General features: G+C 44.6%; 1 protein-coding gene across 8 annotated transcripts in view; it reads left to right on the forward strand.

The window, feature by feature from the left end:
* The window catches only part of LOC144786046 (kinesin-like protein KIF19), a 1675385-nt gene that overhangs the window by 1035240 nt on the left and 619981 nt on the right, over positions 1-20164 (forward strand). For 7 of the 8 annotated variants that reach the window (XM_078664980.1, XM_078664979.1, XM_078664983.1 and 4 more), the window contains one exon: positions 14968-15142. In XM_078664980.1, the coding sequence (XP_078521106.1) occupies positions 14968-15142 (175 nt within the window). The remainder of the gene's footprint in view (positions 1-14967; positions 15143-20164) is intronic. The other variant, XM_078664981.1, reaches the window with a different exon arrangement.

The following is a 20164-nucleotide window of genomic DNA, read 5'->3' on the forward strand; positions in this document are numbered from 1 at the left end:
GTTTGGTCTTACTACTGCACCTCGAGTCTTCACCAAGGTGGTGGCAGTGGTGGCTGCACATCTCAGAAGGTCAGGGGTTCCGGTATTCCCTTATCTGGACGATTGGCTGATCAAAGCAGAATCTCTGGAGAAAGTGCTCCATCATCTGCAAGTCACAACTCAAATCAAATCAAATCATCTTTATTCGGTTTCCTTTTTCTTTGAAAACCATAAAAGTGTATAAAAACACAGTACATAATTTTAAAATGCATTCATTTTTAACCAAACGATACATGTAAAAAGAAATCAAGTATTTCATCTTTGATCATAGATTCAGTCTGTGTCTGATACAGAGTTTAAGATAATGTACAACCGATTTGGACATTAGATGGTTCTCCAGGAATTGTAGTGCCATATAGGCGGGGCGGCATCTACGAATTTGTAAAGCTTTAAGTACTGGTATAATCCATTGGTTACGTAATGGTATGTAGAATTTGCAAAAGAATAAGACATGAATAGTGGACTGTAGTGCCATAGAGTCACAAGGGCATACTGAAATGTTATGTGTCCAGTCGTTTTGTTTGGGAAACAAGACCAAATAGTGATACAGATTAAACCTAAAACGGGTAAGAAGAAACTTTTCATATTGAGTAAAGTCAAACTGTAGGTAGGGTTGGATGGTAGGGGTCAGCTGAATCATTAGACAGTGCTGGACTGATGGCTTCCCTATTTCTGTCATTAGCCGAAGTTGGGATAAATGCGACATACAGATTGTTTTCAGTTCTTTTTTTGATATGTCTGCAACTGAGGATGGATCGTCAAAAAACCTCCGGAAACCAATGTCTGCAAAAAAGGATTCCACGTAGGCCAGCCATTTTATCTTACTCCTATTGTCTAATTTCAGACAGTCCTGGATTATTGACCTTGTGAGGTGACACTCCTCCGTAACCCATAGTCTGCGCCATAGCATAATTGGTTGAATTTTAATGATGTCACTGATAAATTCCACCCCAAGTTCGAGATGACATCCATACGTTGTTGTACTTCTTGGGACAGCCAGTAAAAATCTGAAAAAGGAATTTTCGATTTTTTGCAGTTGCTCGACGTTTGTTGTTCCCCAAACCCCTGCTCCAAAGGTGGCAGTGCTTATGCATTTGGCATTATAGATCTTGATCATTTCAGTCGGGGGCCTTTTTCCGAGACGGAGGGAGAAAGCTTTTAATGCCCCTGTAGTTCTTATGAGGGACAAGGCTCGAGAATTTACTGCATCTTTCCAGTTAAAGGCCTCGTCCATGATGATGCCTAGGTAAGGGTACGTTTTAGTTCTTGCAAGGGGTATGTTGTCCACGTGTATAGTCTTTATTTTTTTTCCCTTTGGTACCTGCGTGCATCACGTACGTTTTTTTTATGTTAATTTTCAGATTTAAACTGGACATAAAAGAGCTATAATTGTTTAGAGCCCGTTGAAGTTGAACAGGGGTTTGAGCGAGAATTACCGCGTCGTCGGCATATAATAATGCAGGAATCTGCCGACGACCTACTTCAGGGAGATCTTTTACTTCCTTCAGCATTGCATTCTCGAGGCCATTGGTATAAAGCGTGAATAAGAAGGGGGCCAGTACGCACCCTTGTCTGACCCCCTTCTGTATAGGAAAACTATCTGTCAGTTGTCCTCCTGTCCCAAATCTGACCTTGCCGGTGGCGCCAGTATATAGTTCGCGGAGAAAGTCGACAATTGATGGATCAATCCCCATTTGCAGCATTATTCTCCAGAGTTTGGAATGTTGGACACAGTCAAAAGCTGCTGTGAGGTCGACATAGACCATGTGTAAGCAAGAACTCTTTGCTTTGACATATTTTCCGGCCAATAATGTTAAATTTAGCACTTGATCCACGGTACTCAGTCCGGCCCTGAAACCATATTGCAGATCTGAGAGCGCACCATGTTCTTTTGACCACTCCTGGAGACGATCGAGAAGTATGCGGCCCGCCATCTTTCCGATCGAATCCAGGAGGGAGATTGGGCGGTAGCAAGAAGGACTGTCCCTATTATCTTTCTTAAAAATAGGGACCAGTATCGAGGTGGACCATGAGTCAGGGAGATTAGTGTTCTTTGCCGCATTTAGTACCTTGTTGAGGAGAGGAGACCAAAGATCAGGTAAAAGTTTATAAAAACCCATTGGGACTGAGTCAGGTCCTGGTGCTTTGCCTGTTTTGGCCGATTTTAAGGCTTTTATTGTTTCACTCAGTGTAAAGTGAATGGGAATTGGATAGTTTACTGGCGGAAGTGAACCCTGACCAGTTGAGTCTTCGGATTCGTCCTGTCCGAATACTCCAGAAAAATGTTCCACCCAATCCTGTGCATTAATTTCTACATCCAGGGAGGGCTCATTATTATTATCGTTTAGGAAGGGGTTTTTTACTACTTTCCAGAACGCTGCGCTATCTTTTTGAGAACTGCTTTTTAACAGTTGTGTCCAAAGATTTGTTTTCAGGTCCGTTTTTCTTTTCCTGATAGCCAGTTTATAAGTTTTTCGTAAGTTAGTTACCTCTTGTCTATTTCTATCTTTTTTCGTTAAGGCCTTCTTTAGTTCAGTATATGCTTTAGTGCATTCTGTATCAAACCATCCTGTTCTAGCGGCTTTATTGGCTTTGCGGGGGATGGTTAATTCATTTCTTATCTTCAACAAGATTACTTCTTAGTTGCTCATGATCTCTTTTGGTGATGTGGAGGGATTTAAACACCTTTCTATTTGTTTTTTACATGCAGTGATTATTCTTTTGCTGATAGCCTCTTGGTCTATTGTACTCCATTTGAGGGTGAACCCGTTGAGTCTGTCCAGTGTCAGTGCTTCCTGATTGAGCATTCCGAGTTTCACCTTATCTTTATTCTTTCGATGGATCAGTTCTTGGTATGTTAGTCTTAATGGAAAATGATCGCTGAGTACGTTATTGAGCACTTCAAAGGTCTTTATACGTGTAGCTTTATTGCTAGATATTAAGATGTAGTCGATCAGAGTTTCAAGACCTCTTCCATGAAAGGTGGGAGTAAATTGAGTCATGGGATGTTTTAATAAATTAGAAAACCCCATATCTAATTCAGCCATGATAGCTTGCATGTTATTACCTTCGATGGTGTGGGAGAAGTGGGTGAAACAATTTCCATGTTCATCGGGAGTCCCACAGATGAAGGTGTTGTTTTCCTTGCATATATGAGGATTAAAATCTCCTCCCCAGATTATCGTGTGGGGAACCTTGGCGTACTTTGTTTTGAGATCATTGGTCTGGTGTAAAATTTCATTTAACGTTTTTGACCATTCCATCGTATTCATGTTGTTGTAGAAGTTAATTATGGTATAGACCTCACGATTCAGTCCCTGAAGATTGATAATCTGATAATTTTGATGTAGTATTGTCGGAGTTGTTTCATGACATGGCCAGAGGTTAGAGATATACACTATTAGTCCTCCTTTGCTTCTCCCAGAGTTTGATCTTATTGCTTGGGAGAAGAACGTTTTGTATCCCAATAGGTGGATTGGGTTATTTAGCCATGTCTCCTGTAAACAGATAACATCGTTTGATTCTATCAGTTCAAGGAAACTTATTTCTGTTTGTTTAGTCGCTAATCCCGCTACGTTCCAGAAAAGCACCCTCTTGTCGGGGTTCCCTGGAGTTGTTGTGGGTGTCACGATCCGAGGAGTTATTTCTTCGCTAGGAGTAGGGTGTGAATCAGGTGTCATATTAGAGGCTGTTAGAGGCTGTTAGCTGACAATTTTGGTGAGATTGTAGGATTGATGAGAATCTCGTGTTAACCTTAGAGGGACGTTGCGAGTCCTGTGTCCTTAGTTCATTTGAGTTGAAACTTTGGATGTAATGTTCTTTATCGGACGATTTACATGGAGTGAGACTAGCTAGGAACTGTGGTGGTGGTCAGTCGACCATCTCCAGGCAACTGTAGGAATTAAAGGTTGGTATTCCAGCCCATTGTACCCTCTGTGGTATTTGCTGAGCCCTACTACCATGAGAGTTCCAGTCATCTCGAACGTTTTGGTCGTACCCCCATTCTCCTCGGATTCTGCTCCTTTGATTGTTACCAAAGCCCCAATCACCTTGGTTCCTGCTTCTTTGATCGTACTGATTCCAGGTCCAATTATGGTCCTCGTCCCGATGACCTTGTTGGGGATAGAAGAAGGATAGGGGTTTAGTGTTTATTCCGCCACTACCTTCCAGTGGATCCCAGGAGCAAATATAGTCCACTGCCCAAGGATTAACAAGATTGACTATTATGCAGTCGCCAGGGATGGTTTTTGGTTGGTAACCTATCCATGGGACCCTTCTGACCGTGGTGATCCCAGTGATGTTATTGGGATGGTTGGGTCTATTGGTATTCAACCAGTGCCGGGTTTTGTTTAGCAGGGACCAAATTGGTTCTTCAGTATTATTGCTTAGTTCTGGGACCCCTGTTAGAATGACTACGAAAGGTGCTGCCTCTGGGGGGAGATTTACTGGTTTGGTCCATCTTGATTTGGTTTGTTCTGGTTTGTTGAGGTTCCTTTGTATGCGGTCGGGCTGTGGAATTGGGGGTGCAGATGGTGTGAGAGATGAATTAACTGGGGGAACTTTGTGTGAGGGAGCAGTTACTAATGGTTGATTTTGAGTAGTGGATGTTGATTTTGAGGGTACTTGAGAGGATTTAGTATTGGTTAAAGAAGTTGAATTTTTTGAATTATTCAAAGATTGACCAGGTTTTAGGTTTTGGGTATTTGTTTTTGTAATATTTTTTTCTGGTTGAGTTGGATTGATCGCAGTTTGTGTTTTTCCAGTTTGGGCTGAGAGGCCAATCGGCGTTGGTACATCTTGTAGGCTCGAATGTATAGGTTTTTTTGAGAGAGCGACTAAGATTGCTACTTGTTTTTCTATCAACTCTAAACTTTTTTGGATAGGTTGTAGCTGATGATTAATTATTTTCTCAACTTCTTTTATTAGAACTGATTGTAGCTTGTCGTTATTCAGGTTTCTAGGTTGCAGTGGGTTCGAATTTTTTTGATGTCTGTGGTTGTAATTAGGTCCATTGTGGTCTTCAATTGTGACAGCATTTGTATTGATGTTACTGTTGGGTTCCGAAACTACCATATTGGAGGTGTTAATCATACTCTGAGGTTTATTTGAATCATAGAGGTTAGAAGAACAGATGTATTCAGAAGTTGCTGTGTTAGGTTTTGTTTGATTACCTGAGTGAGTTTCATTGAGCATTGGACGTTTCGGAATTGCTCCTTCCCTAATCCCTTTATTTTCATTCTGCATGGGGACATTTTGAGATAGTTTCGGGCTTGCAAAGATGTCAGGAGTTCGCTCAAGATCCTGAGAAAGTTGTGTATCGGATAATTGTAGGGATACTGAGAGGTCGACTGTATTCGGGATTATGTGGATATCAGTGTGTAAATCCACTGTAGTAAGTCACAACTCAGTTGTTGTATAGGTTGGGTTTTTCAATAAATGTACCCAAATCTCACCTGGTGCCCTCCCAGCGCAACCTGTTCATAGGTGCAGTACTGGATACCACTGTATGTCGGGCATTCCCCCCACCTCAAAGGATTCGCGACATACAGGAAATGATTCCTTTATTTCACAATGGAGCGGTCGTTCCAGTCCTGAAGGTTCTTCGTCTGCTCCGTCTGATGGCTTCTTGCATTCTGTTGGTCAACCATGCACGCTGGCATTTGAGGGCACTCCAGTGGTGCCTCCGCAGGCAGTGGTATCAACACAACAGAGATCTCAGGAAGTCCATCAGGATCTCCAGATAAACTGCAGCGGATCTGTCTTGGTGGAGTGTGGAGGGCAATCTGTCTCAATGAAAGCCTTTCCAACTTCCTCCAGCGGTGGCCACAGTGATAATGGATGCATCCACTCTAGGGTGGGGTGCTCTTCTGGGTATCTGGAGATCAAGGGTCTTTGGTCTCCAGAGGAAAGGTTGCTTCACATCAACCTTCTGGAATTACGGACAATATGTCTGGGGCTCAAGGCCTTCCTCCCTTCCCTTCACGGTCGGTCGGTTCAGGTCCTGACGGACAACACCACCGCGATGTGGTATGTCAACAAGTGGGGAGGAGTAGGGTCGCAGTGTCTCTGCAGAGAGGCTCTGCGTCTCTGGTCCTGGGTTCAGGATCATCAGATTTGTCTGATGGCAAATCATCTGGCCGGAGTTCTGAACGTGCGTGCAGACAGTCTCAGTCGGCAGTTCTCAGCCGACCACGAGTGGAGGCTTCATCCAGAGGTAGTTTGTCACGTCTTTCGGACGTGGGGGACTCCTCAGGTGGACCTGTTTGCCACTCGCGAGAATGCTCACTGCCCGTCATTCTGCAGCTTCCAGTTTCCGATGTAGGGAGCCTTGGGGGACGCGTTTCAGTTGAGTTGGGACTCGCATCTCCTTTACTCGTTTCCTCCAATACCCTTGATTCCTCGGGTTCTGAGGAAGATTCTCCAAGACCGGGCCCAAGTTATATTGGTCGCCCCGGATTGGCCAAGAAGGGTGTGGTACACAGATCTTCTCCACCTCTCCTCGAGCCCGCCGCTCTGTCTCCCTTTCAGGGCAGATCTCCTCTCTCAGATGGAGGGGCAGGTTCTACACTCCCACCTCCAGACCTTACACCTTCATGCCTGGAGATTGAACGGGGCAACCTGAATTCCTTTTCTCTCCAAGCGTGACTCCACTAAGTCAATCTATTTTTAGAGATGGTCTAAATTTGTGACTTGGTGTGGGGAGAAGTCCATAGACCCTTTGAGGGCTTGTTTGTCAGATATACTTCTATTTGCTCTTTCTTTAGCGCAGCAAGGTTTTGCTGTGGCTACAGTGAAAGGTTATCTTTCGGCTTTGTTGGCTCTCTGCCTGCCGGATCAGCCGTCCCTATTTAAATCTCCTATTGTTTTAAGATTTCTGAAGGGCCTTACAAATAAATTCCCTCCTGCTCCTTTTATTGTGCCTCAATGGGACTTGAATCTGGTGCTTACTTTTCTAATGGGTTCCCCTTTTGAACCTCTACATAATTGTCCTTGAGGTTGTTGTCTTTTAAGACGGTTTTCCTAGTTGCAATTACCTCGGCAAGGAGGGTAAGTGAGCTTCAAGCTCTTAGTTCAAAACCACCATTCTTGACCATCCATGCTGAACGAATGGTTCTTAGGACCAGGGCTGCTTTTCTGCCTAAGGTGGTAACTCCCTTCCATCTAGGACAGTCCATTACCCTTCCTACCTTTTATCCTCCCCTCACCCTTCCAAGGAGGAGGAGCGGCTTCACCGTCTGGACCCTAAAAGGGCGGTGAGCTTTTATCTTGATAGGACTAAGGACTATCGTGTTGATGACCAGCTGTTTGTTGGATTTGCTGGTTGCAAGAACAGAAGAGCTGTGCACAAGCGCACACTTTCAAGATGGATAATTCTATGCATCAAGATCTGCTACGCCCTGGCTGGTAAGGAACCTCCAGAGGGTATAAGAGCTCATTCTACTGGAGCAAAGTCTTCAACATCTGCTTTGTCTAGGGGTGTTCCTGTTGAGGATATTTGTAAAGCGCCAACTTGGGCCTCCCGCCACACTTTCGCGAAGCATTACTGCTTGGATACCGAAGTGAGGAGGGAAGAAACCCTTGGAGCGTTCTGTCCTCCAGGATTTTCTGGTATAGGAGAGTGGACACCCTCCTCCGGGAGTGGGGACTGCTGTGGGAATCTATTCACAAGGTGAGGAATCCACTGGCAGATGTATCCATCAGAAGAACAAGTTACTTACCTTCGGTAACGCTTTTTCTGGTGGATACAGTATCTGCCTGTGGATTCCTCAATGACCCACCCGCCTCCCCGTTGTCCACTCTTCTATACTTGAGTAACTGTGATGTTAATATGTTTTTATTGTTGAAGGAAAAGTTTTATTTCAATTACTTTTCTGCATGGTTTCACACTATGTGTGTTATCTTGACATTTGTGTATACTGTGTATATATCTACTGATGTTGGTCCATCCGTGTGCCTCGAAGGCACGGAAAAAAGGGTGGAACAGATGCCATCACGCCGGCGTGGGCCTATTATGGAGTCGGTGACGTCAGCGGAGTCGCGCGCGGTGTCGTGCCTCTGTGACGTCATCCACGTCGGCGCGAAGCTACAAAAAGAATTTCCGAATGTTGCTGACGCAAGGGGATATTCACAAGGTGAGGAATCCACAGGCAGATACTGTATCCACCAGAAAAAGCGTTACCGAAGGTAAGTAACTTGTTCTTTTGCGCCTTTCTCAATGTGATGTCCCACATATAGAACATCTGTTATACAGTACTGCAACTTGTTCAGGGGCACTTTATGTCCATTCTCAACCAAATGGTTCAACAGAGCAATGGTATTAGGTTTGCAAGCATCTCGAGTGTTCAATGCGACCAGAAGGTCATCGATCTACTGCACCTGGACTGAATTACAGGGAATAATCAAGGATTTTAGATTCTTCTTCAGAATGTGTTTAAAGATGGACAGACTCTTCGTATACACTTGAGGAACACAACACCATGTTAAGACATCCCAGCCGAGATGCAAATAAAAACTGACTGTCTTCAGGCAAGGGGATTGAAAAAATCACCTGGCAAAGATCGATGACAGTGAACCATTCAGCCTCACATGGAATCTGAAACAGTATCACAGATAGATTCGGTACCACAGGTCAACAAGGAACCCCTCAATGTTGATTTTGTGGAGATCCTGCTCAATGCAGTACGCTAGGCTTCTGTAAGCTCATGACGGGAGAGTTCCATGGACTCCCTAGGATCTTCTTCAAAATGCCTTGCTCAAGCATAGACTCAATCACAGGTGTTATTCCAGCAACTGTCGTGGGCGTTAAGTTATATTGTGGTGTTCTCGGATATTCAGCATTGGGCTGAATTTGTATACGGACTGGCTCAACTGCTTTGATCAGTTCAATGTCCTTTCCCAAAAAATCTTTGAGATCCAATGGCAAGTCTTCCACTGTCAGCAAAGGAAACAATGAAGCACCTAAGTTTTGATTTGCCAATTTGAACGCAATGTCCTCATCGTTCGTCTGGAGCTCAATGCCTTTTGATGTACAAAATATAGTGCAGTTTAGCTTGCACAGTAAGTCACGTCCCACGAGACACACATGACTTGAATCGCACACACCAAACTGATGATTATCTTCAAATGTCCCTATCTTCACAGGCACTTCTACGCTCAGAGGTTTGACATACTCTTATTTGTAACTCCAACAACTTAGATTGTTTTTCCAGAGAGGAGTAGGTTTGGAACCTCTGTTGTTCTAACAGTAGATTGGGTAGCACCAAAATGATCAAAAAGGTGACATTGTGACCATCTACAACAGCATCAAGGTATGGTGCAAGCAGGTCTACTTCTAAGACTGAGCCAAGTGTACTGTCTTCCTCTGACCTCAGGCACTGTCATAAGGACTGATCTGTGCTGTAGTCATTGAAAGCCTCAAACACAGGAAATTGTTGGAACAGAATGTTATTGTAGGGTAAATTCTGCAAAGCTTGCTGTGGCATCGGAAGCTGTGGCATTTGCATCACTGGAATAAAAGTTGATTGTGATCTTCTGATCTTCTGTATCACCACTGGATACAAGACATAAATTGTGGTAGCTGCACATAAAGATCAAGCACCCCCGGCAATGCAGTTTCAAAACTGCATGAGGGAAAGTAGCAACTGGATGGGCAAGCATTGTCTCAAACTTAATTCGAATAAAACCGAAGTGGTGATCTTTGGTAATCTCCAACCAAGATGGAACGGACTTTGGTGGCCTGTCGAGATCGGAGAGTTACCCAAACCTGTAAAAAAGGCAAAAAAGCTTGGGGTCCTGATTGACAACAAACTAACTTTATCCCAGCAAACAAATGCCACTGTTTCAGCCACCTTCTATTTGATCAGGAAATTGAAGAAGGTTCTTCCCTATATCCCCTTTGATTCCAGGAGGACGGTTGTAACTGCATTGGTGTGATCAAAGTTAGATTATTGTAACAGTCTCTACATAAATATGCAGAAGCAACATCAGAAAACATTTCAGATGGTGCAAAATGCAGCTGTTAGGCTCCTATTAAACCTGCCAAAGCACGACTCAATCTCTAAAGAAATCCGGAAACTCCACTGGCTTCCTGTGGCACAACGTACAAGTTTAATACACTATGGGCCAGATGTAGGCAGCCCTATACCGGTCGGTAACGGCCGAAATGACCGAATTTCGGCCGTTACCGACCGGTATTAGGCTATTGAGATGTAGGTGGCTACATTTCAGATTCGGTAATTTACAGAATCTGTAATTTAAGGAATCGGTAAATTACTGATTCCTTAAAATACCGAATCGGTAAATTACTGAATCTGAAATCTAGGGAGCACTCAAATGAGTGCATTGCATGGTTAAGGATTCGGTATTTGCCACCAAATAAAAGTTGGTGGTAAATGTCGAAAATCTTTGAAAAAACAAATTTGTGCATTTTTCAAAAGTGCCATGTGGCAGACATACATGCCCTTAGGGCATGTATGTGTGCAACATGTGCACCCATGCACTATTCAGGGGTGCAACAGGGTGTCAGTGTGACACCCTGCCACCCTTGAATGTGTTCCCCCATTACCGAATCGGTATTTACCGATTCGGTAATTCCCCATTACCGAATCGGTATTTACCGATTCGGTAATTCCCATTCATTCCTACGGGCCTCCAGGCCCATATGAATGAATGGGAATTACCGATTCGGTATTTACCGAATCGGTAATTACCGAATATTACAGATTCGGTAAACTTTACCGACTACACACCTACATACCATTTACCGATTCTGAAATACCGAATCGGTAAAATTCAGTATTTTAGAATCGGTAAATGGAACTTACCTACATCTGGCCCTATATCTAGCCTACAGGGCCTTGAATAACACAGGGACGGTATTCTTGGAAAGCATATTCTCTTGGTATCATCCTGGCAGACAGTTACGTTCTACTGGCGCCAGGCTTATGATGGTTCATAGGATTTGCACCGCTAGTTTGGGAGGCCGAAGCATAGGCCATGGTACGGCAAAACTATGGAATATGCTTCCTATGGACATCAGTGCTGCCAACTTACTTGGCTCATTTAAGAAAGGTCTTAAAACTTGGCTATTTCAAAACTAGTTTTCCCTCATATCTCAGGGCTGACATGTCCGGTTTAGCGCCAAGACACCTCCGGGTATTCGTGCGCTTAATAAGTTATATTAACATAAATTAAAACAAAAAGAAATTAAAAAAGAGTATTCCAAACATTGCAGAGTCACTGGACAACACTGTCACCATCAACAGTATCATCAGCAAAACCTCCAGCAGAAAAACAGTAACAAATACCTAAGTATGATCATTGATAGCTGTTAAAGGGAACAGCTGGCCAAGTATCCTTATCATTAGCATCAGCGTAGGTAAAAAGCCAATTCCCACCATACTTTGTCCTCTTGTCCTTCCTTTCCTATGCACCTTAGGAGACCAGTTGGTCTGACCCTTAAAAAGTACTTACAAAGCTTAGGAACAAGGGAAAGTAGGAGCCAATGCCTCGGTTCTCTCACAAACATGTAATATCAGACTTCTCCTTCTTCTTTCCTTTCTCTAAGTCCAGCTGTGTTCCAAAGTCTCTGGACAGGAGTCTATCATATAGTAGTTAATTACTAGTGATTGCTGGTCAGTCCTAAGCTTATCCTACCAATTTTTCCACGCTCAGTACATTCCTACTTTGCAGTGCTTCCTGGTAACTTTCTGCAAAACAAACCCAAAAGCACTATTCTAGGGTGTAAAATGCTTTGGAAACGAGACCTTGCATGGTATGCTTACTGGGTGCGCTTTATTCACATGATATCTCACTTCTTGTCCAATGAAAAAAAACATTTCTCAACAAGCCATTCCCCACTCATGTGGTTTTTCAGTCAGTACAATCTTGTTTCAGACTTCCTTGTAGTACTCTTTCAGTTATCGTTTTTCTCAACTTCTATCAATAATGTCTTTATGTTCTTAATCCTCTGCTTTTTTCTACAGTTAACGTAGTTGTCTCCTTTTCTTCCATCAGTCTTCTGTCTTCGCTGTCTGGTAATATGTTAAAGGCCTAGTTATCTGAAATAAGATGGGTCCTATGTAAGGATCAGTTTCTCCATCCATTCCGTATTCCCCATTCCTCCAACTACTTATGTTATGCACTTAACCTGAAATAAAGGGGGGTCTAATGTAAGGAGTGGTTCTTTCCTCCAGCCTGTATTCACCATTACTGAGAAACCTCTGCTTTATATAGAAGTCTTCCTTGCCCTGTCACCTCCCCACACTCATGACTGAATGCAGGCTCTCTAAGCTCGCCCCCCCCCAAAAAATGATGGTGTTGCCGAGGTTCATTTATGTTTTTCAGAACCTCTCCATACACTTGCCTCGTCAGTGGTTTTGCAATATAGATAGGTTGGCACGGTCATTCTTCTGGCATAATTCTAGGCCCTCCTCGCCCTTTTCCAACATGCTCCATGCAACGGAAGTGTAGGGATGTCTAACTTTTACCTATACTAACTTGCCTTCCACCTTTTGGTGATCAATGAATGGCTTAGGGAGGGTTGGTCTGATCCTGCCTACCAGATGGAATTGGCGTCCATGGGATTTAATAGAATTATGGCTCAGTGGTAGGGTGTTCCATGTCTTGGCGGCGAGGTGGGAGAAGGATCTCCCACAGGTTGCATGCGTGGCAGATGGGTGTCGGCGCTGCCCCCAGTGCCGTCAGCCACCACGAGTCATCTCAGGCTGAAGGGTTGGAGCCGAGGATGAGGACCTCCGTCTTGTCATGTTCGCGAGCAAGCAAAATGACATCCCGGCGAGATTCTCAACACGGGGAGTTCAGGTTTCTCATTGCGAGTGGTTGCGCATGCTCGCGACTGCTCGCGATGAGAAACTACCAGTTCACGTTGAGAAAGCTGCTGCTCGAGTAATAATCTACTCAAGCAGCAGAAAACTACAGCTCACACTGTGCAAGATGCCGTTTTCAATGATTGCACAGTGCCGGATACTTGTCCGCACTGTGCAATCATTGAAAACTCATCTTGCACAGTGCGAACATGCTACCACGCAGCTCGCGTAGTGCTATGTGAAGTTTGCGTAGTGCGAAGTGCACTTCGCATAGCTTCGCGTAGCGCTACTTCGCGAACTACGCCCACCCTTAATTTTTATGAGAGTATAATTTTGTGGATTTTAACAACGTAAGCCCTAATGCTTGTGGTATTGGGTATATGCGATACCTGAACTAGGAATTGGTAAATTGTTCTAAATACAATGTCTTGGGTTTTGTAACATATTTCTACAGTATTTTCCATCTTAGAAATAAACAGATGTATATATAACTGTGGTCAACAATTTATTCGACATATTTAGGGCTCAGAACACAGACACTGGGAAGTTATTAGTAGCCTGTCAGTGTTCAGAGTCCAAATATTCCACGAGATCCAGCAAAACTGGGGAACCCCACAAAAAGATGCACTTTCTTACAAATAGCAAAAGATAACAAAATACAGTTAGGTGCTCTATGTTGTCAGGAGTGGAAATGCATTGAGGCTCAAATCATTGTGTCTTTCATGCTTCAAGCAAAGTCCAAACTGATGAGGTGAAGGAGAATCGCTTTGGGGAGGGGGCATGATAGTATTCACGTTCAAGACCACATATTACAAAGTACACACACTGGGGTCCAATGAACCCCAGCATTCCAGTCCATTGGCCTCATATACAAAACCATGCATAATCAACACATCCTTCATATATATTCCATCCATGATAAAGGCCAATGACAAATGAATGAATAACTGACCTAAGGGGAGTTCTGTCTCCTCAAAGGTGTGCAAGTAAAAAGGCCTTTACCCATGACTATAATCAAGATTTGACTGGCGTCAGTTGTCACATAGGGCCTGATTAGGGTGTCGTTGGGACCGCCACTGATAGGCCGTCGGTGACGGTCCCACCGACATCCAGCTTTATTACGATGCGGTCGGGCAGACCGTATCGGTCGGCGGGACCAACCGACGCTTCCCACTGGCTCTAAGAGCTTGTTTGTACTGTCGGTCGAATCTTAGTCTCTACAATAGGAATGGTGCCTGCTCAGGCACTGCCCTAGGGATTACGATGTGGTCCGTCCGCCATAGAAAGGCTGTCAGACATGGACTTTGGGGGCCCCTAGCAGGGCCCCTGGGCCTCTGCTATGAGACCCAGGAAGCAACTGTGGTGCCCCCTTAAACATCTGTGTCCCATGTGCCTGGCATTGTGTGGTGCCTGGCACACAGTGCAGGGATATTTATAAACATGCCTTTTGCCATTGGGGCTTTTGCTGTGGCCCTTATCCGAGCTGCAGCACAAATCTCAATGGCAAAAGGCATGTTTCTGACCGCCATCATAATTTGGAGGACAGGACCGACGACTTCCTGTCGGCCAGTTCCATTCTTGCACCGATGGCGGTCGGACGCTTGTCCACCCTCGATCATAATCAGCCCCCAAAAGTATGCAATAAGAGGGCAGTAGAGACTCTCTTTTTCAAATAGTGGTACCCTTTGGGTTTGCCCCTGGAATCAGAGCTCAGCTTTAATGAGCAGGCTTGTATGAATGTCATGCTTTTGGAGGAAAAGCACAGGGTTGTCTTGAAACATACCTGGGCAGAGTGGCACTGCTTCCACAAGCTATGCAGAAGACTTCTGTGCAAGAATGATTGTAGCTACAAATATTTTTTTGTCGAATCTACTTACAAAGTGTACAAAATAAAAATAAATGAAAGATACTCGCACATGTTCAAACAGTGCGATTACTAAATGTTCCAATTTTTCTAACCATTACCTTTGTTTAGGCCTTAGTTTAAGTATGCCTGTATGTATCTGCATAGAAAGATTTTATTTGTGCACAATTAATCCCCTATTAGAAAGCCTTTTAGTGTGCAGTGTGCAAACATATATGCCTGTGTTCTGTTTTGCAGCAGAGGTGAAGCAGAGCACTGAGTTATACAATCGCCAAGAGATGGACAAGTTACGGGAGCAGCTGGTCAGTGCATTTAAGGAAGAAATGCAGATGCGTCGTAGCTTGTTGGAGCTAGAGAACATAATCCTAGAACTGCGCATCGAAACTTCCAGGCATCTGCTAACAATTGCGGAGTGAGTGCCATCATCCTTTTTTCAGTACACACTAGCGAAGCTGCAGGGTTTCTGCAATTCTGTGGCTACTGACAATGCATTTGCCTAACAGCTGATTATGTGCTGCTGAATGTACCTATATTTCATTGGTATGTCTCTAAACATTTCTACAGCTAGTAGTTTTTGTTTAAGATAAAACCAATAATTGTTTGGAGAGTCCCATCTTTTTTAGGTATATCCTTTATTAAAAAGCATGTCAGATGTTTTTGAAATAAATATCCATAACGTGGGTTTGAATAAGCGTGGAAATCCACCTTTAGATCCTCAACCATCATCATCAGTATGAGCTTCCGTCTTGTTCGTCATGTTCTTTACTCTGTGGGGAGAACCCGGCCCCTAAGCAGGCACCATAAACCAAGGATAGTCTTTCTTCTATTGTCTATTCATATAAATTACAAGACTTCGTTCTTCCCACCAATGTCACTGGTGCTCATTCCCTAAAGCACTGAGAGATCGAGATGCGGAGAAGGCTTTTAAGGCAGCATTAAAACGCACCTTTTCAGGGAATGCTAAGTTTTACTTCTTCTGCTCTACTGTCTGAAGCAGCTGTGCACTTTACAAATGGCATTCGCTTATTCATTGTCCATTTATGAAAAGAGAACCGCACAGGCGGACAGTTATCCAGTATTGGGGTATCTTGAAGGAGGAGGAGCCTCAGCAGGCAGACGTGTCCTTCTGAGGCTCCGCGATCGGGCTCTCATACTGCCCGCTTCCTAGCGTCGCCCCGACCTGTACTGACATCAGCCAGGTGACGGAACGCATGCAGCACTAGGAGATGCCGCAAAATCATACCTGGGTGCACTCCCAACAACAGAACGAGGAGAATTGGACTGCATGCTCCCGGTGGCAAGATGTCGCCCGCCAGGGCTCTGGGAGTCCGGACCGGTGCCTCGAGCTAGACACCAGGAGCAGCACAAGGGCACTTGTATACGGCCGCAGCGGAGGAGTGGCGGCACTCCGACACTACCATTCCCTGACGCGAGTTCTGGAAAGCACACGCGGAGGCAGGTAGCGGCGATCGGTGACGGCCCGCCATTTTAGCTGTCCTAATCTCTACCTCGTCGCTCCACAGCCCCGCGATCACACCGAGCTTGGTCGTAACGCCACCCATCCATCAGCGGCAATCTGGGAGCTGGAGAGTCGATTGCTGCCCCCAACACCGCATTGAAGCACGAAATAGCAACAATCGGCAACAATCGCCTGACTCCAAAATGGCGTCCAGTGTTGAAAACGGCCGACGGAGCCGATCCTGAATATCTGGAGACTCCTGGGGGTGTACAGCACCATGGGGACAGAGGTGAACAGCGGACCACGCGCTTCTAGGGACAAACCTAAAGGGAATTTCTCTCTCTGCAGCAAGGACATAATAAACATACGATGGTAAACACACAACCGTTGCTGCGGACTGCCTTTCTCCCCCCGGACTTGCTGGCTATGGCAGCACTCTTCCTGGACTTTCAGACCAGGACCTCTGTGTTCCCCGCCATTTTCTTTTTATGACTCACTTCTTCTTCTACCTTTCTCCTCCGCCTTTTTAGCGATCTCTGACCTCCCCCCTCTGTCCTAGTGACCTCTCTATTGTCTCTCCTGCTGCCTCTGACACAGTCCTCGCTGTCTTACTTGTTACTATCTGCTTCCCTCTCTGGTTTGTCTCACTTTCCTGCCCTTCTCTGTCCCTCCCTTGGTGCTGTGACTGTATATCCAGTCATATCCCCTCCCTATGTATATAGAGATAAATCTAATCACTAGTATATGCAGTAGACCGTTGTGCTCTCTTCCATTTCTATGTGACTCTTGGAGTATATCCATGTGTATCCCCTCCCTATGTATATAGAGATAACTCTAATCACTAGTATATGCAGTAGACCGTTGTGCTCTCTTCCATTGCTATGTGACTCTTAGAGTATATCCAGGTGTATCCCCTCCCTATGTATATAGAGATAACTCTAATCACTAGTATATGCAGTAGACCGGTGTGCTCTCATCCATTTCTATGTGACTCTTAGAGTATATCCATGTGTATCCCCTCCCTATGTATATAGAGATAACTCTAATCACTAGTATATGCAGTAGACCGTTGTGCTCTCTTCCATTCCTATGTGACTCTTAGAGTATATCCAGTCTTACTCCTTCCCTATGTATATAGAGATAACTCTAATCACTAGTTTATGCAGGAGTCCGCTCTGCTCTCTACCATTCCTATGTGACTCTTAGAGTATATCCATGTGTATCCCCTCCCTAAGTAGATAGAGATTTCACTAGTATATGCCTAGAGTTTATCGATTTGTATCTCCTCCTTGTGTGACTTTATCTCTTGTACATTTGCAATTTTTTCTGTTTGTACCTTTTTATGACGCATGTAACCCTAAGTCCGTATGTTTTCAACTGGTTCTTATGTAAGTCAAAAATCTGCAAATTCTTTTTGTACCGTCAGTCCTTATGTTTGAAACTGGGTCCTATGTAAAGCGCTCTGACACCTTCGGGTAAAGTTCGCGCTATATAAAATCGCATAAATAAATAAATAAATCTTTCATAGATTCACATTCTTAAAATCATCCCCGCCGACGAGGTGGGAGTCTCGCGGTTCAATAAAACATATACATTACAGTCATAATAACATTATACTATAGGCTACTGTGGATAGCAAAGTCACTACATTAGCCTATCTTAGTCCTTTTGCAAAAAGAACCAAACTTGGAACCCAGCCAATCAGGTAGCAGCACCCTCTTAGAACCTTCTCCACAGAGAGGCAAACTCTCAGATTTTCTACCGCACCTCGTGTGACAGGGAGTCTCCCTGAGCTCTGCTCAGTTTTTTCCTTACTTTCACTTCTTGAAGAGAAAATATGTCTAATTCTTCAAAGAAAAGCTTGTTCTTACCTTGTTCTTCATGTGGGAAGAAGAGATTGCACTTTGAGGATCCACATAAAGAATGTGTTTATTGCCTTTACCCAGCCCACAAGGTCAAGAATTGCAGGATCTGTAGAACCTTTCCAGCAAAGATCTTGAAGGACAAAGAAGGAAGACTTTTGGTTTGGCTGGAGAAGTTGAAGGCTTCATCTGAGGTGGTAATTGGTGATGAAGGCAGTGTGAGTTCTCAGGCATCCACCCCTCTGGCTAAGAAGATGAATAGATCGGAAGATCCGCCTGAGAGACAGAGTAAGACCCTGAAGAAATCTCTCTCTGAGACTGGTCACTCTTCCTCAAAAAAAGAGAAATCCTCTTTCTCTTCTGAGATAAAATCTGGAGGAAAGGTAAAGATTTCTTTGAAAACTGCTACAAAATCCCTTTCTGAGCCTCCGTTGACATCGAAAACGGCTCAGTCAACGATGAAATCTCCTCAGAAGGTGAGTGAATCTTCAGCGTAGACGGAGAAAATCCCATCGTCGACGAGAACTCCGCCGACGGCACGCGTATCATCGCCTTCGATGATGCCTATCTTGTCGATGCCTACTTCGTCGTCGACTCCAATCCCGTCGATGATGCCACCACCGTCGACGACGATGCACCTTTCGTCGACGAGTACGCCGTGGACGATGTTACAAATTCCGTCGACGAGCCCACCGTCGACGACACTGTCATCGACGAGCCCACTGTCGACAATGATATTACTCTCGACGACGAGTCCACCGTCGACGACGACAACAACCTCGACGACGATGGCTTTTCCGTCGACGACCTCAATGATTTCAACGTCGACGGTATCTGCGAATATGGCAATACAGACTCACCATCTATGTATATTTCATCAACGCTGAAGCGGAAAAGGCCTGCAAGTCTACAAATCACGCCAGTTTTAAGCTCTAAATTGTCATCTTCAAGACAATTTTATCAAGATGTGTCACATATTTCACCTTTACCTCCTAGCCACTATTTGGAGGAGTTGGATGATGAATACCCCTTTGGTCCAGCGCATGACCCTTCTCAGCTCTGAATAAAATATCAGGAGGATGATGATGAGGAGGAATATTATGAACCCTGCGAGTCTTTAAGAGGCCCTCAAGAATCCTTTCAACAAGAACCTATGGTTCAGATGCCTGCTGCATTGATGCAAGACATCACAGCGATGTTGAGAGACTATAATGCTCGCTTTCCTCCAATACCAGTCCCGGAAAGAGACCCTGCGCCTACAGCTGTGCAGGTTGCGACTCCAGCTATCTCTTTCTCAGTACCTCAGGTAGCCCTGCCTTCTCAATTCCTTCTGGAGGATGACGGAGACATGGTGGCTGAAGAAGGGGAAATACCAACATCGCCCACAACTGTGGACGAGTGGGATGAGTATCTTATTCCAACACCAGCCTCGCCAGTTCCCCAAGCTGTTGACTCCCCTCCTGAGGACATTGGAGGTTTTCATGCTATCATGGAAAGGGCAGCCACTAGATTCCATCTGTCAGAGCTGGTACAGAAGGCAGTGTGTTTTCTTTAGGATTTTAAGGACCAAGGCAGAAAGTCGGTTAGTTCAATCCCAATAATAGATCATATCTGGGAAGAAGGGGTAAAGATAATGAAGACTCCATTCTCAATTCCGGCGATCTTTCTTAGAATCGACAAGAAATACAAGGCGCCAGGTGATCCTGCTGCCTGCCTCTTAGGACACCCTAGACCAGACTCCGTCATCTCACAGGCGGCTCAAAGGAAGTCTCGAAATCCTTCTGTCCCAATAATGGCTCCATCACAACAATTGATATCTGGGGGTCAGAAAGAGAAAGGAAAGTTTTGACAGTAGGATCCACTATATCAGACAGTAACAGTGAGAAATAATAAAAGAGTGGTCGAGTCAAGACTCAAGGGTACCAGGAGGGAAATATTGTTCCCATCAGAAGCCACACTGTACCGCCCTTATTATCATCATATGGGATCTCCTTACCCAGGAGGCAAGACGGCCGGTAAATATTACCGTGACCGAGATGTAATATGAGGTATGAGAGCAGAACAGAGAAGGGTGGTGGTGGCTGCTGAAAAAAGCAGTGTATAGTGATGAAAA

This window comes from Lissotriton helveticus, chromosome 10, assembly GCF_964261635.1.
Source record: "Lissotriton helveticus chromosome 10, aLisHel1.1, whole genome shotgun sequence".
Taxonomy (NCBI): domain Eukaryota; kingdom Metazoa; phylum Chordata; class Amphibia; order Caudata; family Salamandridae; genus Lissotriton; species Lissotriton helveticus.